This window comes from Podarcis vaucheri, assembly GCF_965113315.1.
Source record: "Podarcis vaucheri genome assembly, chromosome: 2".
Classification (NCBI taxonomy): Eukaryota; Metazoa; Chordata; class Lepidosauria; order Squamata; family Lacertidae; genus Podarcis; species Podarcis vaucheri.
This window is the reverse complement of record NC_138760.1, coordinates 33,182,316-33,201,909: the sequence shown is the minus strand read 5'-3', so window position 1 is coordinate 33,201,909 and position 19,594 is coordinate 33,182,316. Positions and strand designations below refer to the sequence as shown.

Genomic DNA, 19,594 nt, shown 5'->3' with positions numbered 1-19,594 from the left:
ATGGCCACCAGCATCTAGCATGGCCACTGTGAGAACAGGATGTTGGAATAGAAAGGGCCACTGCCTGAACCCGCAAGTGCTCTCCTTCTGCTCTTAGAAGTGCATTATGCCCCTTGCGGAACTAAAAAGAAGAGAAGAGTCATCGGCTCTGATGTCAAGAGAAACATCAGAGACGTGAAAGAACAAAAAGGCCTCTTAAGAAAAGAATGTTTTGCTGCTGTCTTGGGCTCCTGTGGCCATGGTTGTCCTCTAGCCCCTGTTTGGAAATGGTCCACAAATACGGTTGTTAGCAGCTGATACCTGCACCCTTGATTTCCAGTATCTGTGTTTGGTCTATAGCCCCAAAAGGCCACAACCCCCGAGTGTAGACCCCCTCATTACTTTTCCTTCCCCTCCCCCCAAATCCAAATTGCACAATTATCCTAAAGTTTAAACTGATAAAAGATTTAAACCAAAAACAAAAGAAAGCAACCATGATGCGCTTCCCCCCTCCCCCAGTTCCCTCCTTCCAATCCTTTCCCCCACCCCATCCCCAAGAAACCTTGATAAAAGTTAACTCTTTACATCTCTTTGGCAACAATAACTTAAATCTGCCGCTCTGTTAGGGCAGGTGATATAGCGTAGGTTATTTTTTTTTTACAAAAATAGTCCCGGTAGCCGTTTGACCTGCTTTTGCTACACATCTCGTCAGGAGTCTCCTCCTGTATGTTAAGTTCCTCTAGGAGTTGCGAAGGGAAGTTGGAGTCTCTCCCCACATGACCAAGTTTGGCATTTTGACACAAACCCAGCCTACCCACTTGCTGACGGGACACAGCTTGGCACCCCAGAAAAGCTCCACCTAAACAATACTGTGGCAGGGAAAATAGGAAGGTTCTACAGTGGGTGTGTTGGGGGGCAGGGAAGAGAGGTGAGCATCTGCACCACAAAATTCCCCCCTGCTTAGAGGGTTTTGTTTTGTTTTTTAAGTTAACCTTGCATTTCCTGCACATCCCCTTTCTTTCCTGCTTAGGCAGCCATTTCCTAACAGGCAAGGAGACTTCCTAACAGGCAGGGAGACTTCCTAACAGGCAGGGAGGCTGCTTTCCCCAAGGCAAGGTTGGAGAAAGGATGCACCAAAGGTCATTAAGGCACAGCTCCTGTACCACTAAGTGCTCCAGTGGTGGTGCAGCTGAGCAGATGGTAAAGGGGCCAGCAGTAGTTGCAGAATCTATATGTGGGGAAAGGAGGGGCCAGCACTGTGGAAAGGGAAGAAGGCTACTGAGCCCGTCCCACAAATGAAATTGCCACCTTAACCTCATCTAGCTCCCCTACGTGCCACTTGAGTTTGCCTACCATCCATTCTCTTGCCTCTCCCCTTATTTGATGCGCAGCCGAACAGCAGGCTACACCCGACACAGCCAGGTGTAGAGGGAGGGGGGCAAGAAGGGACTTGCAGTCACAAGGAAGGGAGAGAAGGAAGGAAGGAGTACTCAGCTTTCAAGGGCCAAATTTAAGCATGTCTGAATGACACGGTGCAAGGCTATGTGCTCTCGCTTCCGCTCTCTATCCGTGCTGGGCTTGGAAAGCACACATGAGAAGCTTACAAGAACAGGCAGGAGGAAGAAAAGGTGGTGGTGATCTCAAGGCAGTGCCCCAATTTGGGAAGCCAATGTGGGTTGAAACATCCAAGAGGCATGAGCTGGAGAGGGAGGAGGGGGGTATCAAAATGGCTTGGGTGGAGGGGGCAGCGATGTTAGCGAGGTCACAGCTCTACCCTTTAAATGCTATAGGTTCTATAGGTCTATATGTCTATCTGTACATATACACACCCTCACACACACACACACACCCTCACATCCACACGCTTGTCACAAAATCGTCACGCCGTGGGGCATCTCCAGCCTAGCAGCAGTCAAGAACTGTCCAATAAAATCCGCCTCTTAAAAAAGAAAAATATATATATAGGAAGAGTGAGCCCCATCACCACCACCATGGAGTTCTCTGCTCCACCCAAGTTCTGGGCCTCCATGCTTACTCCTTAGCCCCGATGCAGAAACCGATGCTGTAAGGGGCAAGTCCAAAATCAAGCCCATGGCTAAGCTCATTCTCTGTCGCCTCTGTTTTCACTGCTTCCTAAAAAAAAGGGGGAAAAGGCAGAGTTAGTAATGGGGCGTCACAACCTTAAAAGAGGCCTTGTACGCCTCCTCTCCTCTGCATAGCTTTCCAAGTTGCAGAATCCATTCTTACTGCATCAAATGCAACCAAAGGAGAGACAAATTCCCAGCCCAGCCCCCATGACTTAAGCCAATTTTACAGTTCATGCCACCAGCCCCTCAACCCACTCTACAATGATTTTTCTGTGTTTTTTAAAAGACGAATAAAATTAAGGTTCCCCAACATAGAACAGAATGTAAGCAGGCTTGCATCTTATGTTGCTTTGGACACAGAAGCCCCATTCAAAAAATTCCGCCTCAGGCACTCAGCGAAGGTAGATGAATGGGGCTTTGCCCTCAGCCGAACCACATCTCCCTACCTTGCTATTTACCACCAGTCCAGGCTGCTGTCATTGGCTCTGGCTCCCCCTACTGTTGGCCTCCCTGCCGTCCTCCCTACCACTCCCAATGGGCGCCAATCACCACTGCAGAACCCAACCCAGATTATGCTTTGCAACCTGACCCTCGCTGGCCAGAGCTTGTAATCCAGAGAGGAGTCCATAATTTGCCTGTAGTTCCTTCACTTGCCTATCATTGATGGTGCACCTGATCATGATCCCAGTGGGTTTAACAGAATGGGCTGTGCCCAAATAAACATAGGCAAACATCCTTAGATGCTTCCATAGGAGCTATTCATTCTGGAGTGTCTTAGGTCTTCCCCCATTCAGTTATATTTTGAGAACAGGAACACACAATGGCCATCCCAACAACCATGGATCAATTCAGTGAAGTAGGGGAATATCTTCCTGGCCCTACTTCCTACAAAGCGAGCAATCACACTCTTTTTCGCACCTCAGAAGTGGGAGCAAGGGCCTCTAAGGCCCATGTGAACAAAAGGTTCTTAGAAAGGATCTCTCTTAAAAACAGATCCATATCCCTGTTGTTTCCACTTATTCAATTGCTGTGTACATTACAAAATGTGGGGTGGTTTTTTTTTAGTGCATTTGGTATACTGAAATTATTTCACATAAACATGGCCTTGGTAGAATTAATTCTTATGAACTGGTGGTCCAATTAAGTGCCATCAATAAAATCACTCAACAGCATTCCCACGGAAATCAGGACTGTCCCCCATTTCCTATTCAATATTTAACTATTCCTCAATTTCCTGGTGTTGATCATGTGACATCTAGGCCAGGCCATGTGGCTTGACAGACATTTCCTCCAGACCCAGGGACATAAAAGAGCGACATTCTTGAGACTTCTGGGCTCACCCCTTCTTCTGCTACCTGAATGCCCCTTACCTCCTACAGAACCGGTGTCCGAGTCAGTGACGTGTGTGATGGAGAACCTCGACACGGGGGCAGGTGAGACTGTGAAGCGTGAAAACTGGATGGGCAGCACCTGCTTCTGAGCTGGCACTAGTGTGGGTGGCAGTCCGGGGAGGGCAGGCTCAGGTGCCACCGACGTCAACGATGGCATGACGGATGCTTTCACTGCCATGAGGGGGAAGTCATCTTCCCACTCAAAACCACCACCTGAAGAGGGAAGACACACAGTGGAAGGGTAAGGAGCTGGGCCCAAAATCCCATCCCACCCCCGCTTGGCCAATTGTCCTCTGCTGCTCCCTGTTAGCCTCCTGTCCAATTGCTGCATCGCCAAGTTCCTACTAGTCCAAAAGGTCTTGCTGTGCAGGACCAATTTCCATCCCCCTCTAGTGGCCAAATGCAGGTTGCTTTACATAAGCTGCTGCTTGGAGCAGCCTTTCTCAACTTGTGGGTCCCCAGATGTTGAACTACAACTCCCATCTCCCCTAGGTAGCAAGGCCAGAGCTCAGGGATGATGGGAGTTGTAGTCCAACATCTGGGGACCCACAGGTTGAGAACCGCTGGCTTGGAGCAATGCACAGAGGCTGGAATCCGCAGCCCATAATCTGTCCAATCAAGTGACACGTGGCCTTCCAGTTGTCATCGACTACAGCTCCCATCATCCCCAGGTCTGACCCAACCCAAAGGCTATAATGGCTGCTGGGAGTTGACAACATCTGGAGGGTGCCCCAACTCCGTTGCATAGTGAAGCGGTGCAAAAATATTGCACCCAAAAGCAAACCTAGATGGGTTGAGCTCAGAAAATCAGCCTGTGCAGGTGTTGTGATGGAGAAACATCAGGGCCCCCCCCCCGAGCCCTGCTCAGTTCCCTTCTGGTTTCGTACCCTTACTCTCTTCAGAGGTGTTCCCTTCCGAGGAACTGCTGGGGGCATCTGTTCTCTCTGCTGGGCTTGGGGAACCGTTGCTGTCCTTATGCACAGGTGGCGCCACAGGAGGTTCTGTTACTCCCGGGAAAGGATGCTCTGCCAGTTCCTTCGTGGGGCTTTCCTGTGCGAAGATACAAATGGGCATAATTATCTCGTTGCCTCTTAGGAGCAACTCTGGGATCCAGGTTGCCCTCTAGGGAATAAACACCCTCCTAGCCTTATTTGCTCCATAATTATGGTGGCTGCCATAATTAACACCCCCCGTCCCCCGCTCTCAAACCTAGGCTTTGCAAAAAGTTTGGGTCACTCCCATATTAATGTAACTGGTTTTTTTAAAACAACAATTGAGAATCATGTTCAAATTAAGATCTGAGGCTTAGGATGAAGGTTTCTTTGTCCGGACTTGCAAGACTACTATCAAGATTAGGGGATGTTGGTAACCAGCACCTTTCAAAACAAACGGTGAAAAATATACTCAGTTAAGAGATCAGCAGATGCTTATAGCTGTGAGGTGTTTCTGTTGCTTGCAGAATGGAAATTGCAGAATGCACAAAACATGTGTGTTTCCTACGAAAGAGGCACACGGCTTTCGATTCGTGAGTATGCTAAAGCATACTTGAGGGCCTCTTCCGGCTGTCAACTCCAGGCCACCAGAAAACAACTCACCTGGTCAAAGAGGTAGACGGTGACATCTTCGATGAAGGAGACGGCTTTCTTCTTGCGTTCGAGGTCATCGCAGAAGGTCTCCACCAGCAGGCTGGGCATCTTGAGCAGGCTGCGCAGGTTGCGGGCGCTGTGGCTCTCGGCCACCACAATGGGCACAGCCGGCAGCTCCTCCTCGCTCTCCTCGCTCTGGTCCTGGATGTTGTAGCACCGCAGCTCCTCGTCCGACTCATCGCTGTCCTCCGTGTCGTCCTCCTCTTCCTCAAGCTCGGCAGGGACAGACGGATGCCGAGAGGGCACCAACGAAAGGTCCAGAGAGAGCCCAGGGCTGCTCTGGGGCTGCTCGCCAGGGCAGCATCGTTCCTGCCCTTCCCCGGATTCCTCTGCTGCCCTTGCCACTGCATTGCTCCCCGTCCCCGCATCTCCCTCACAAGCCCCATTCGGCACATCCGGACTCGCAACCACAGGAGACAAGAAAAAGGACCTGGTGGCGGGGGGTGGCACCTGGGGCAGGGCAACAGCCTCGTCGCTCTTGCCTCTGGATGAGTCCAGCTCAGCAACAGTGACTCCATTCACTACCAGCTCTTGTGACATGCTTGTCCCCATGCCCTGGCCACTAGTCGCTGGAGGAAAGGTACACCCCATGCCATCTTCCTGTGGGCAAATGGGCTCAAGCAAGGTAGGCCGAGACTCGCCTGAGCTATTTTGGGCGGGGTCCTTCCCCAACTCTCCAACGTCCGCCTGGGGGAGCTCTGGCTCGTGCCCCTCAGAACCATCACTGTCCCCTTCCCCGTCCTCCCGAGTCCCCCCTTCGGTATCGTAGTCGGAGAAGTAGGCCGAGTCACGGTAAGGGTTCTTCTCGTCTAAGGCCTGCAGCTCAGCGCTGAAGGAGTTGGAGAGGCTCAGCTCTTTGGCCGGGCCCTCAGGGCCATCCGGTGCCTTTTCTAGCTGGGTGAAGGCCTCGGGCTCCCGTGGCTCGTGAGGCTCCTTCAGGACAAATTCAGGCGACTCGTAGTTCTCGGTGTCGTAGCCGCTGTCTAAGGCTTTAGGCTGGCTCGAGGGCACGTAGGCTGTGGGGCTGAACGCCTCGCAGGAGCTGGTGGTGGAGGGGATGTCCAGCGAGTCAGGGGTCTCCACCTGCTTCTGCAAGGACTTGAGGGTGACGATGACGTCCTGCCGCTCGGTACAATCAACTGGGAAGTCAGTGAAGACCCCGGATGTGAGCTCAGCCGTGTCCTCGTCACTGGCCTCATCCAAGTCAGGGAAGCTGGCGCTGGAAACTGTCTTGTCTGGTGTCCTGTCCTGCTCACTGGTCGTAGTGTTCTTGCCACTGTCCACGTTGATCTCTCGCGGCACCTTGGGTGAGCATTCGGCCGAGGCCTCTTCCACCACGACGGGATCTTCCCCAGTTCCTAGTGCCTCCTCCTCTGGCATGGTGGCATCCGTGTTGTTGACAGGTTCCAGCGTTGACGCCACTGAATCCGTGTCCCCTGGTGGTGGTGGAGTGGTGGCAGCTAGGAGGCACTCCACCCCGCTCTCAGCCAAGGGATTCGTGGCATCGCCTGCGCCGATCTCTACGCTGGCAACCTCGGCTGACGCTCGTTCCTCTGAAGGCAAGTCGGTGTCCGGGCAGGGGGAGCCCGTGTGAGATGATGCCACCCGCTCCTCGCCCAAAAGGGCCGCTCGCAAGTCCTCAATGCCTAGCGTGGGGCCGTCACGGAGTACAGTACACAGCGGCTCTGCCATGAGCCCCTGGAAAGTGATCATGTGGCGGTAGCACCAGCTGTCTTTGGCAGGTGGCTCACACGGCGGCAGCAGGTGGCAGCTGTTGTTATTGGCGGAGGTGTTGGACGTCCAGTTCTTGCTGGAGGAAGGGGACCCGTTGTTCTCATCCCCTCCGCTCCCAGGGCTGCCACACGAGTTCTCCTCCTCCTCTTCCTCTTCCTCCTCCTCCTCCTCCTCTCCCAGTTCCAGAGTGACCGAGTCTGCCACTGCGGCCTCCTCCTTGTAGGCGTAGCCCACCGAGGGTGAAACACCAAGCGGGTCAGCAAATATGCTTTTCTGCGGAGCTGCCACGGGCCACTCGGAAGCCCCATGCTCCTCAAGCAGGTAGTCCTCAGGGCCGTCTTTCAGGGAGGCCTCGTAGTACGGCGAGGCCTCCTTGTCCCCTTGCCCTCCATAGGAGTAGTAGTCAGGGGGCTCCCAGTGGCCGCTGTCCCCATGTGCACCAGAATGCCCCAGCAGGGGCTCCATGGTGAGCGAGACGGTGGGGCTGCTGTTTGACTCATAGCAGCCCTCTTTGGCTTGCCAGTGGGAGGGGCGGCCAAACTCCGGGCTGTAGGAGCACATGGTGTAGTCAAGGTCCGTCCCGCTGCCCTCGGAAGCCGCCTCCTCGATGCGGATGTAGTACTCGCTGTTCAGGGAGGGGCTGTGAGCGCTCAGCACTGGCACCACACCTGGCGTGTGCAGGCCAGGGCAGCCCTGCACTTTGCACTCGTAGCAGGAGGGTGAGACCCCCAGGCTGAGGTGCCTGCCGTCCCCTCTTCCGCCGCTGCTGCCGCTGGCGGCGTAGTAGAGCTCGTGGTAACGCGCGGCATCGCGAGGGCTCATGGCCGAGGCCGGCAGGTGCTCAGTCTTCCCTTGGTCCCACTTGTACTCAAAGTTCAGGCCGTGGCTCGTCTCCATGACGGTCAGGACGTCGTCGCCATCGTTGGAGAAATGCTCCAGGAGGGGGAAGGACGAGAGCTCAACGCCCACGTGGCTGGAGCCCGAGCCCGAGCCGCCTCCTCCACCGCCGCCGCCGCCAGGCTTCATGGAGTTCCAGCGCCGCTCAAACTCCTCCTCAGCCTCCGACGCACCCTTGGCGCACAGGTACGAGAGCAGGAGGTGCACCTCCTCAGCAGTGGGGCGCTGCTCTGGCTGCAGCCAGCAAAACTGCATCACCTCGTACCTGCGCATAGGGAAGAGCAGAGGAGAGGTGAGACTCGGTTGCTCCTTTGCTCTGGGGACAACACTCAGCAATTGCGTCATTCGCAGAGCCAGCCTTCCTCTATCTACAATCTGCTCCTTGCCAGCAACCTACTTGGCAACATGCTCCTTGCTATCCTAATTCCCTAGTGGAAACCCTTCTTTCTCTTCTGCACACCCCTAAAACCACCCTTTTAGACCAGTTGTGGCTAACCTCGCGCTAGGGCTGAGAAATGTCTGGCTTTCAAAGTTGTGATATATCCCCAGCTAAACACTGTGATGTACTGATATATCACAATGCCTGAAATAAGGACGTAATCAGTACTATGTTTCTAGAAATAGTCACCATGAATGCCTCCCTTGGGCGCCCACCTGAGAGGTGCTAGAACTATGTTAGAGAGTGCCCACTGGCTTGTGGGGCTACCAGCAAAGCTTGTGCTCTACCGACTGAGTGGCAGCCTTTTTGTTCCTTACTTAATGGATACATTTACCAAGCTTGCAATTTGCCATTCCTGGTGGCTTGGTGTGCTGTTTGCTTAGCAAGAGGGCTAAGATGGGAGTCTGGCACCAAAGATGTTTATCAGCATCTGCCTACCCACACACCTGATCCCACCTGCCTACGGTCCAGCCTCCTCCACGCTTGTCATTTAGTGCCTGCTGGCCACCTCTGCCCCTCATGGGATGCTGTGCCCTCCCCCCGAGGGCCCTGCTTCACTCACCAGCGGTCAGACAGTGAGAGTGGGAGCTGCGGCTTAGGAAGTTTAAGCTGCTGCTCCTTGATGGCGTAAGTGAGCACCTGCCGGTCCGAGTAGTGGCAGTAGGGCTGGCTGCCCAGCTCAAAGAGCTCCCAGATGGTCACGCCCAAGGACCTGCCAAGAGAGAGGGGGCTCAAAGCACAGGCGAGTGGCAGGTGGCACCACCATAGAGGGAGAGCGCCGGGTCACCCAGGCCCTTTGAACCCAGGGCAGTTGCATTTATTTGCTTGGCAAATGCACAGCTCATCCTTCAAAAGGGACAACTATCTTTAAGGGGGAGGGAGACACAATCAAATTACAATGAAAATGCAGGGAAGGGGAAAATAAAGTGAAAGGAACCCAAACAATTACACCAGCCAATAAAACCAAATACGTGCTCCTTGTAGCTACCAAGAGAAATTATTCTGGCTGCTGCATTCTGGACCAGTTGCGCCTTCGGTAGTCGTCCCATGTAGAATGTGCTACGGTAGCCCAGCAGGGATTTACCAAGGTGCACATCACACAGGAGGAGCAAACTCAGCAGGAATATCCCATGTTGCACTGTAATCACAGTTTTCCTGGTCAAAGGTTTCCGTTTGGTTGTTTTCGAGCAAAATGTAACCTAAGCCAGAGAGTTGCCTGCTGGCTTGTGGGGCTACCAAAATAAAACTTGGATCACAGCCACTGTAAAATATTACTTAGTGATGAGATGTTTACCTGGCTCAGTAAAATCACTGCCCCCCTTCCCAAATCTGGCCTAAGGGTTCACGTTGCTGCTATCCCACCCTCCCAAGGTCACACACCCCAGGAACGACTCCTTCCCACCCGTACCACCCCCTGATTTTCTTACCAGATATTGCTGGTCTTGGTCTGGTCAACAATAAGCAGGTTGCCATGCACCTCGTCGATGAGTTCAGGCGCCACCCAGCGCAGGGGTACCCACAGTTGGTCAGCCGTCACAAAGTAGTCATCCTGCCAGGCATGCAGGGGCAAAGCAAGACAACGTCAAACCGGCACCAACAGAAACAGCAATCGCGACCTGTTGTGGATGCTTCAGCTGAGATTCCTGTGTTGCAGGGTCTTGGGACAAGATGAGCCTTCAAGTCCCTTCCTATTCTATGCTAAAGGTGGCCTAGTCCACTCCACCCAAGAACCGCTGGTGATGGAGAATAGGACTGTCTCCACTAAGCCTGTCCCCCACCTCTCCCTATCCCTTAGACATGTTCACACTGTTGCTGGGAGAATCGCAATCCCCACTTCCCAGCCCACCTCCAGATTTATGTTGGCAGGTCCCTGCGTACGGTCATGCCCCGGTGAAGCAGGCACAGTCCTGTTTGCCAACCACTTGTCCCTCCTGCCTTTTCTCCCCTTAAAATGTTTGCACTCAAGAGAGCCAAGTTGCCCCTCATCCCCAAGAAGGCTGCTCCCGCCATCAGCCTTGCGGGGGCCCTGAACACAAACCCCACCATCAACACTGGCTTGTGCTCCCTGTCCGGCTCCCGCCCCCAAAGCAGACTTACTTTGTATTTGCAGTGAGAGAGGCCGTAGTCGCCGATTTTGACTGTCAGGTCAGCCGTGAGTAAGCAGTTCCGCAGCGCCAGGTCACTAGACAAAAGAAACGCCCAGCGAAGATTACACAGCGGAAGGCGTGAAGCGACGGGCCGACCAAGGGAGCTCATGCATTGTGACCCAGATCAGGCCCACAGGAGCTATGGGGCCGGGGAGTGGGAAAGGGCTGACCAGATGTGCCAGGGCAAGGTCCCAAATATGCCCTCATCGGGTTTGCTTAGCTCACCAAGACCAATAATGAATCTCTGGCTGGCCACTGGTTGACTATCCACTGAAATGCACCAAGAGTCAACTCCACAGAGAAAGATGCAGTCTGAGCATCACCGACAGCAGTCTGAACTCACGGTCAACTGCTTGCCTCCCTCTTGATTCCCCAACAATGTCCCTACAGCAAAGCTGTATCTTTGACCACGAAGTGAGATCATGGCAGAGGCAAAATTCAGCCTCGGGACGTCCAGTTTGTAGCTCAGTGCACTTCCCCAAAGGAGGACTCCCATCCTCAGAAGATGGCAGAGCTCAGCCTCTTCAACAAAATCACTGATGCTGGAGTCTCTTGAGTGCCACTCACTCAGCACCAGGATATTGTTGGGGAGGAAGAGCAGGGTGACGGGAAGGAAATCAGGATCTGAAGAAGGGTATCCACAGCAGGATGGTTTCTTCCTGGAGTGCAAGTTGCATGCTGGAGCCCCACGTTTCCAGGAAGGGCAAACAGGAAGAAGACAAGAACGCCGTTGCAGGACAAAGCCATCAAGCGACGCATGCCATACCTTGCACACACTGGCCATAAGTCCACATAACTTCACTCACAGGACCTTAGGACTCACTTTCTCCCTTAGGCCAAAACTTCCACCCCATGAACCCAAGGCTTCCCATTTCTCAGCCCATGAACCCTTCAGAAAATCCAAAAGTGGAAATGAAAGCCTCATCTCTGCTTCTGTGGATCATCACCACCTCCACCTCCACCTCCAGCCACCAGGAACCAAACACCCCACCTCATGCTGCATTCATAAGCATGGCAACACCGTCATATGGAAAGAGATCATCAGTGATGGAATTGGGTGCAGCAGATTCCAAGTTCAGTCCTCCTAAGTAGGGCTGGGAAATACTCCTGTCTAAAATTGCAAAGAGCTGCTGCCAGTCAGTGTAGACCAGTTTTCCCTAAACTTGGGTCTCCAGTCCAGCTGGTTTTTGGACTACAATGCCCACCATCCCTGGCCACAGATCCTGCTAGCTAGGGATGATGGGAGTTGTAGTCCAAAAAAACCACCTGGAGACCCAAGTTTGGGAAACACTGGTGTAGACAAAACAGCTATATGGACCAATGGTCTGGCATGGAATACAGCAACTTCCACAGGGTGGCTTTGACAGTGACACCCGCTGCTCTGTGAACCACTGCGTGCACATCCCATTTTATTTCCTGCTGCATTTTGGGCTTAGCGCTTTACTGATACTGCTGGTGCTCCCCTGTCAACCCCAATGAAGAACTGGGCCCCTTTCCCAGGATTCTTCCCCACCCCAACTCCACACACTCCCATGTGAAAGTGTGGCAAAGGAACGAGACAGGAACTCTGACTCACCTGTGCACGTAGTTGTTGCGGTGAAGATGCAGCAGGCCGCAGGACACCTCGCAGGCCATACGTTGCAAGGTGAGAGGGTCCGGTGCCAGTGCCTCGGCCGCATGGCAGCTCCGCAGGTAGCCCTTCAGGTCACCCTGTCAGGGTGGCAGCAGCAGCAACAACGTTACCCATGGGCACCACTGCCTACAGACCTTTCTTGTGCGGTCTCAATGGGTGGGTTGGAGGAGAACAAGAGAGAGAAAGCATCTCTGCAATGCAGCCAAGGGGGTGGGAGCCAAGCCCCAAAGAAGGCCTGAGGTGAGGGAGAGTCATGTGCACCAAACCCAGGGATAGGGAAGTCTGTGGCCCTCCAGATGCTGGTGGACTCCAATTCCCATCAGCTCAAGCCAGCATGACCAATGGACCAGGGGTGGATGGGAGTGAGTCCAGCAACATCTGGGTGGCAGGAGCAGGGAAGAGGTTTCCCCAGCCCTACACTAAACTGCCAGTATCCCACAGAGGAAAAAATACATCACAGAATTCAAAGATGCAATGGTCTCTCAGTCAAGCCCTGTATTTAAAGTAGGAGCATCCACCCACCATCAAACTAGGTAAAGGTACCCCTGACCATTAGGACCAGTCGTGGCCAACTCTGGGGTTGCGGCGCTCATCTCGCTTTATTGGCCGAGGGAGCCGGCGTACAGCTTCCGGGTCATGTGGCCAGCATGACTAAGCCGCTTCTGGCAAACCAGAGCAGCGCACGGAAACGCTGTTTACCTTCCCACCGGAGCGGTACCTATTTATCTACTTGCACTTTGGCGTGCTTTCGAACTGCTAGGTTGGCAGGAGCAGGGACTGAGCAACGGGAGCTCACCCCATCGCGGGGATTCGAACCACTGACCTTCTGATCGGCAAGTCCTAGGCTCTGTGGTTTAACCCACAGCACCACCCATGTCCCTTCCATCAAACTAGGTAAAACAAAGCATATTTTGGAGAGAGTACATACACCTTGGGATATAGAACCTTGTGTCATTCCGGATGTTATTGAACGGCAAACTCCCATAATTCCTGACCATTAGGGATGATGGGAACTGGAGTCCAACATTACCCAGAGAGCCACAGATTCCCCCAAAGAACGCAACAGCAGAAAAAAACAACCTCTGGAAGCGAGCAAATGGTTTCACGTCATCCAAGCGAGAGTCGGGAGAGGAGATACGGTATGAACCCAAACAAGGATTTGGCTCTTGGCCAGCCACAGTCTTGTTGCTTACCTGTCCCCCAAAGCTCAGGGGAGGCCCACAGCAGCAGGGATTTGTGGGGATGGGGGAGGGGGATGGAGAGGAAGCGTGCAACTCCCCTCTAGCAATGACTCACCAATGGGCAGAACTCCATCACCAGCAGGTAGGGCGTCACTTCTGCACACTGGGCCAGGCACTGCAGGAGATTGGTATGCTGGAGTGCCCTGTGAAACAGGGGGAGAGCAGGAGAGAAAGCAGGAGAGTGAAATGGGACTGAAAGGGGAGGGGGAGTAAGGAAAGGAAAGAGTCCAGGCAGGGAATTGCATCAGCAGCACTGCAGATCAAAGGAAACGGAGACTCAGGGAGCAAGGCGATGGGAGGATCCTTAGGGAAGCCATTGGGACCAGGACAGCCAAGAAGGAGCAGGCTGGGCCTACAGGTGAAGCCCCAAGTAGGTTAGCTGAGAAAGAGAGATTGTGTGCTCTCCTCTCCCATCCTTTCCAAACAACTCACACAATAGGTTCATGCGGGGACAGAGAGGGGCTCCTATGGCACAGCCCTGTACTGTCCGCGAATAAATGGGTCCTAAGCTGTGCCAGCCACCACAGCACGGCCAAGAACAATAGGGGAGTTTGTTCATGAGTCGGTACGGTAATTCATCGCTTTCCCAGCACTGTCCCATCCCTCCCCTTCCCCTGGACAATGCCTCTCGAATCCAAAAGGCAGCCCCTTTGACTTCCTTCCAGCCCCGGGGGGTATACGCTGCAAATCGTTTTAACACAGAACAGCTTTCCCGGCAGGTGATACAGAGAATTGGGTTGCTTAGAAGGAGTACATTTTCCTCAGGTGCCTCAAGCGTGTTAATGCCTTGGGGGCCACTGACACAAAACCAGGAAATATTAGTTATACTGGATTAATTGTGTGTGGGGAAAGGTGCAAGGATACTTTGAAGTTATCAGGAAAGAGGGAAAAAAACGTTTTAGGTGTAAGTCCTGCACGGTGCTAACAGAAATTCCCAAGCACACACCTTTGGGCAACTGGGCTATACAGTAAGCATTTGAGATCAGTCAAGCTCCGTCTAAATGTCTTGTATAATAAGTTGACGTCATCATTTTTACTAGGATTTTACATTTGTAATGCCTTAACTACTTCTGCCGCCAGTTTCGACATTTTTTAGTTCCAAAATCTGCTGCTAGTTTTCATTGTTGGTTGATTCTACAGGGTGTATCTCACTGTTTGTAGTTTGTTTTGGTCATTGTGTTGTATACAAGGGTAGGGCTCTCTTGATCATCAACAACACTGCGATGTGTCAGGGTCTAAATAGTACAGAAAGCCTAGTCAAGCAGAGCAAGCTCCCTGCTGTAGGCAACTGAGCCCCCACAACATTCAGGAATGGTGGCAGGGACTTGCAGGAAGGGGAGCGGGTCAATGGGGGCTCATCTGTGTTCTCCCAATTGGGCATGGAAATTATGATAGAGTGTGGGGGGGGGGGAGATGAATGAATAGTGTTGCATTCACAAAGTAAAGGAAGGACTGAACTCTGATTAATAAGAATACACACAGAGACTTGAACCAGCAAGACTCTGGGAAGGGTGCATATAATTGTGTCTCTCTGTGCTTGTCCGTTGTCTGCAGCCCCTCTGGCCCAGGCCGTTTTATTCACAAAAGAACTTTTTACAGAGTGTTCGTAAGAACCAATCAGATTTCTTCTGAGCATTTCACAAACCCACAAGGGGAGAAAGTTAATCTATAAACACTAGTTATCCATGCATACTTTTGGGGTAAATAAGTTGAGAACTACAAAGGGGAGCACCTGGCAACCCCGGTGGTAATAAACAAGCAATACACATGATAAGGAGGATGGCCAGGAGGACAGTGAGCATTATCACCTTAATGTGAGATCTGTTTCCTGGCCCTAAGATTAACATCCTACATCAGAGAAACTTGCCCACTGTCTTTGATGACCCAGGACACCTGCCTGTCTAAGTGTGTACTGATTTGTGAAGAGCAAGGAGAAATGGGCAGCAGAGGCAAAAGGGCATCAAAAGGGCATGAATGTAGAATCTTATGGGATTTAATCAGAAATTATCATCAATATATCAAACCCAGTCAACACAATGCTTTCATCGTGGACACGATGGCTTGATGTATATTTTATAATTCCTCATGATAATCCCACCCGATCACTACATCTCTGGATATTTGCACTCCTACAGAATAGCTCTTACAATCGTCTTATATAGTTTTATTCTTTAACATTGTCAAGTTTCTCTGGGCGCATCCATGGGAAAGTGGTATTTATTTAGAAGGCAAGCAGGTTTCCAGAAGCACATTTGTACTCCAGCTCGGGGGAAGACTTAACACAGGTCCTCTTATAATCTTTCTCTCCTGGCCAAGGTCATCAATAGGGCCGGCCCAAGACATTCCGCTGCCTCAGGTGGAACAGCAAGTGGAGCCACTTCCCCAGGACAAAGTGCATAGCGCCCAAGTTTGGCCAAGTTACTTTGACACCTGAGACAGAAAATCCCACAAGCACACACCTGGGTGTACAAATACAGCAATTAAAAACAACAATGTTTCTTATTACAGAAAGCCCTGGGGAACTTACCTGTAAGGCTGGGCCTCTTCCAGGAACTGCATCTGATCTTGAACACTGGCACTGGCTTTGAGTTCCTTCACTACCACCTGAGTGCTGCTCAGCCCTGCATTCACCTCACCGAGGAACACCTGGGATGGGAGAGACAGAGGGCATTAGCCTGTTGGACTGGGACCTTGGGCTCCTGCCATAGGGCAGTGCCACTGCATGGGCCAGGAAGTGCCATTATCTCTCAGCATCTGTCAGATAGCAAGGCTGTTGCAAAATGCCAGGTGAGCAGCCTAGCAGGTGACCAATGCAGCTGCGGCTCAAATCTAAGCTTCTGGTCCACTGTAATTCTCCAGCGAATGTAAGAAACTTATTTCCCCTCCCTGCTCTCAATTCCCCCACCCCCCACTTTGTGTCAATTCAGAAATTACTTTCCGGCACTTTTCCATGTCATCCATCCTCTCGACCGAGCCAACGCATCAGCCAAGGGGTATGCAGACCCATGGTTTCTGATGCTGTTTCAGCAATCACAATGTGAGTTGTGTCCAACTGCTTGAGCAAATGGGACAACTCCCCAAGTGACAAAAGCAACTCGGGGAAAACTATGAACAGGCTCAGCATTCTCAGGCCTACATTCTCCTCCCCCCAAAGGCCCAGACCTGAGCTAAAGTTATTGCACACTACATTTCAACAGAGTTCACATCTTGCCTTCTCCCTCTTTCAATGCATCTTACTTAAGTTTAAAATGTAACATGAAAAAGAGGCCTCTCCTTGCTCTACACACCACCAGCACTTGCAAGGACCTTGGACACAACCCATGTCCAGTTAGGGGCACCCCATGGCCAGCTCTCACAATTGGCTTTGGGGTCACTGAGGCAGGCACTATTTTTTAAAAAAACAGATGCCAAAATGTAGGTAGGCAGGCAGGCAGGCAATACAAATAAATATACAAAGGCCTGTTACTTGTAGTCTTTGACAGGGGTGTCAAACCTAATCTATTCCTTGCTCCCACCTTCCCAACCCAGGGCATTCTTTCTCTCCTCACTTCTTCGCACCCTTTCAATGGAATCCCCTCATTTCCACACCCTCCGGGTCGAAATGAAGAATTAAGATCTCTATTTGTAGCCCATGAATTAGAACACGTTGTTCCGGTCCTACTCCCATACCAGCAGCCGCCAAAAGGGAAACACCAAGGAAGGCAGGAATAATGGGACAGGAAGCAAAAGCGACGCTGTTATCCATTCATTCGGCATGCCTTTTGGCGTCTGCTTCCTTCCTCCCTGTCCCCCACTGCCACCAACACGGCCCTGTTGCATAAATCAACAATATGGGATCAGTCTCAGGTGAGGAGCTTACCTTGCCAAACCATCCATGGCCAATTTCCTTGAGGTATAGCAGGCTATGGCGTCCCAGGTCAGTGGATTTGAGCAGCTGCACTGTGAAGGAGCATACAGAGCGGTTTGAAGTTCTGCATGCCCTGCCAGCTTGTCCCCTGCCTGCTGCCTCATCCTAACTTTCCGCAGAAGAGCGGGGTCTGGGGCAGGAAGCTTCCCAAAGGATCAGGGACACGGGGATCCGCAGAGAGAAGCGGACACCTCAGCCACTCCTGAGGCCAGGCTACGTGACTTTGCTGCATCTCTACCCCGTTGGCAGATCCAGGACTGAAGGTGAGTGAGACTCTCTCTCAAACGCATATACGCAGGAGGAGCCTTCTGCTATAGACAGCCGAACTTCCAAGCCTCCAGGCAGCAGAAAGTAGCTGTGTCGCATCCACCCTTCTGGGCAGTCCCATGTCCCCCTCCCCCCAAAAAAGCAGGCGGTGCCACCCCTTCGCCCCCTCAGTGCCAGACGCCACTGCTCCCCATCACACGGAGAAGCAAAGGCCCTATTGTTGCGCCCAGCGGCGATGGCTGTATCTGGACACTGGACCCATTCTCTGAGGGCCCATTTAGTGCACAGCAGGGCCGCACCAGGCAAGAACTGTGTGGGCAGAGCAGAGGGAAGTCGCTGTCCATCTAGCTGGCTCAATCCCACACAGCAGAGCAAGCCTTGGATTCCTTCGCCACGTCACATGGGAAGGAATGTGGGGCCTGTGGGACTTGGGGACCAAAAGTCCTTTGTCTCCAGAGGTAGCGGAGGAGAGGAAGTGATCTCAGGCCACAGGAGCAGAGAGCGACTTCTGCTGAGGGGGTCAAACACCTACACTGAGGCTTGGACATGGCCTATCTCACTGTTCCCTGCCTTGCCTGGTTATGGAAGGAGCCTGGATGACCAGGCCGGAATGCCTGCTTTTCAGGTACCACATCCTGTTTAGGAAAAAAAGTGCCCTGCATTCCTATTTCGTGTCCCATTTCCTCCCCTGCCACCTCCACCCCACCCCACCCCACCACGGCCTAAATGGGGGGTTGCCCTGCCATCCCAAACCCACAAGGTGGCACTGCCGAGTCACTGGCTGGGGTGCCCATCTAAGAAGCCGGAACAATCCGGAAGATACTAGTTAAAGGGGGAATGAAACAACAGCAGCAGAGTGTTGCATCTGGTTTGGAGACAGGCAAAAAGCACCAGCGCCGGTGCTTAACTAAAGAAGGTCAGATGCTGCCACTTCTGCTCCCGGCACTTCCATCTGGCGCCCTTGCACCAGAGCTTTTCCATGCTGGATTTGGAGTACAGTGGTACCTCGGGTTAAGTACTTAATTCGTTCCAGAGGTCCTTTCTTAACCTGAAACTGTTCTTAACCTTTAGCTAATGGGGCCCCCTGCTGCCGCCACGCTGCCAGAGCCCGATTTCTGTTCTCATCCTGAAGCAAAGTTCTTAACCCGAGGTACTATTTCTGGGTTAGCGGAGTCTGTAACCTGAAGCGTATGTAACTCGAGGTACCACTGTATCTTCCCATGGGGGGGGGGAGAGAGCAGGCAGAGGATTCTGAAGTAGGTGCAGGGGAAGCAAAAGCCCCCAAACACATAACTGGCAGGTGCCGTCATACAATACGCACTGCATAGAGAATCTTTTAGATGTGAAAATGCCTCTGATGAAGAACAACTCGTGTATGGCAGGGCCTTGGAGGGGCAGAAAGCAGCATCGCTAGGTGCTCCCAGGAAGTTGCAAACAAACCCGCACACTGCGCACGAAAAACCAACCCTGCTGCTCCCCCCCCCCTCGCCCCGCTGCAGCTGCTGTGAGTGGCAGCAGAAGCATCTACATCGTAGAGGATAGATGTGGGCGAAGGGAACTGAACTCCATGACTGGAACGAGGACTTGATCCACCCAGACACAGTATCCACCAAGCAGCTGCAAGTGGGCTGTGGGCAGCAGGAATGAGACCATCCATTGTGTGGAGGAGAAGGCGAGTGGGGGGGGGGGAGCCTTGCAATATATGACAGACAGCTGAGCTAAATGGGCTGCAGACGGAGGGGATCTCTTGGAGCTTTGATCTTGCTGGGAGGTGGGGGGATGGACACTTGGGGAGCCCCAGAGGTTGAATCCCCCTATGGTGACCTTTGGATCCATACCATTGTAAGCATACTGCCTTGTTTTGGCCGCTTTAAGATCGCCTGCTCATTAGGGGCAATTTTTGCTGCCTTAAGTCCTGGTGGGATGAGACAGAATATACAACAGCTTAAGGTGTATTTTTTTTGGACTGACGTATTTTGGCAAAAGGACGAGAGCTTCTGTGTTGCACGGAACATCTGGGATTCTGGTTGTATGCTCTGCACAGCTCTAGATTTTGCATCTTCCTATGCCTACAAAAGATAACATCTAATCTATTTTGTATTTCTTCTGACTCTTCAGCAGATCACATGTTTAAGCCTGAGGTTAGAAGTTTTTAAAATAAAATAAAATATAATAAGGATGTGTAATTCCACTGTCCACATTCTTCTGATCGCATCTGCCTCTTCT

General features: G+C 52.4%; 1 protein-coding gene across 6 annotated transcripts in view; it reads right to left on the bottom strand.

The window, feature by feature from the left end:
* Positions 1-26: 26 nt before the first annotated feature.
* Positions 27-19,594, bottom strand: part of AATK (apoptosis associated tyrosine kinase) — an 80,315-nt gene continuing 60,747 nt past the window's right edge. For 5 of the 6 annotated variants that reach the window (XM_082212365.1, XM_082212367.1, XM_082212368.1 and 2 more), the window contains 11 exons: positions 17,054-17,133; positions 15,722-15,840; positions 13,250-13,337; positions 11,897-12,030; positions 10,271-10,355; positions 9,601-9,722; positions 8,736-8,885; positions 5,053-7,999; positions 4,345-4,507; positions 3,437-3,670; positions 27-2,112 (listed from right to left, as the gene is read on the bottom strand). In XM_082212365.1, coding sequence (XP_082068491.1) covers positions 2,081-2,112; positions 3,437-3,670; positions 4,345-4,507; positions 5,053-7,999; positions 8,736-8,885; positions 9,601-9,722; positions 10,271-10,355; positions 11,897-12,030; positions 13,250-13,337; positions 15,722-15,840; positions 17,054-17,133 — 4,154 coding nt within the window. In that variant the 3' untranslated portion in view covers positions 27-2,080. The remainder of the gene's footprint in view (positions 2,113-3,436; positions 3,671-4,344; positions 4,508-5,052; positions 8,000-8,735; positions 8,886-9,600; positions 9,723-10,270; positions 10,356-11,896; positions 12,031-13,249; positions 13,338-15,721; positions 15,841-17,053; positions 17,134-19,594) is intronic. The other variant, XM_082212366.1, reaches the window with a different exon arrangement.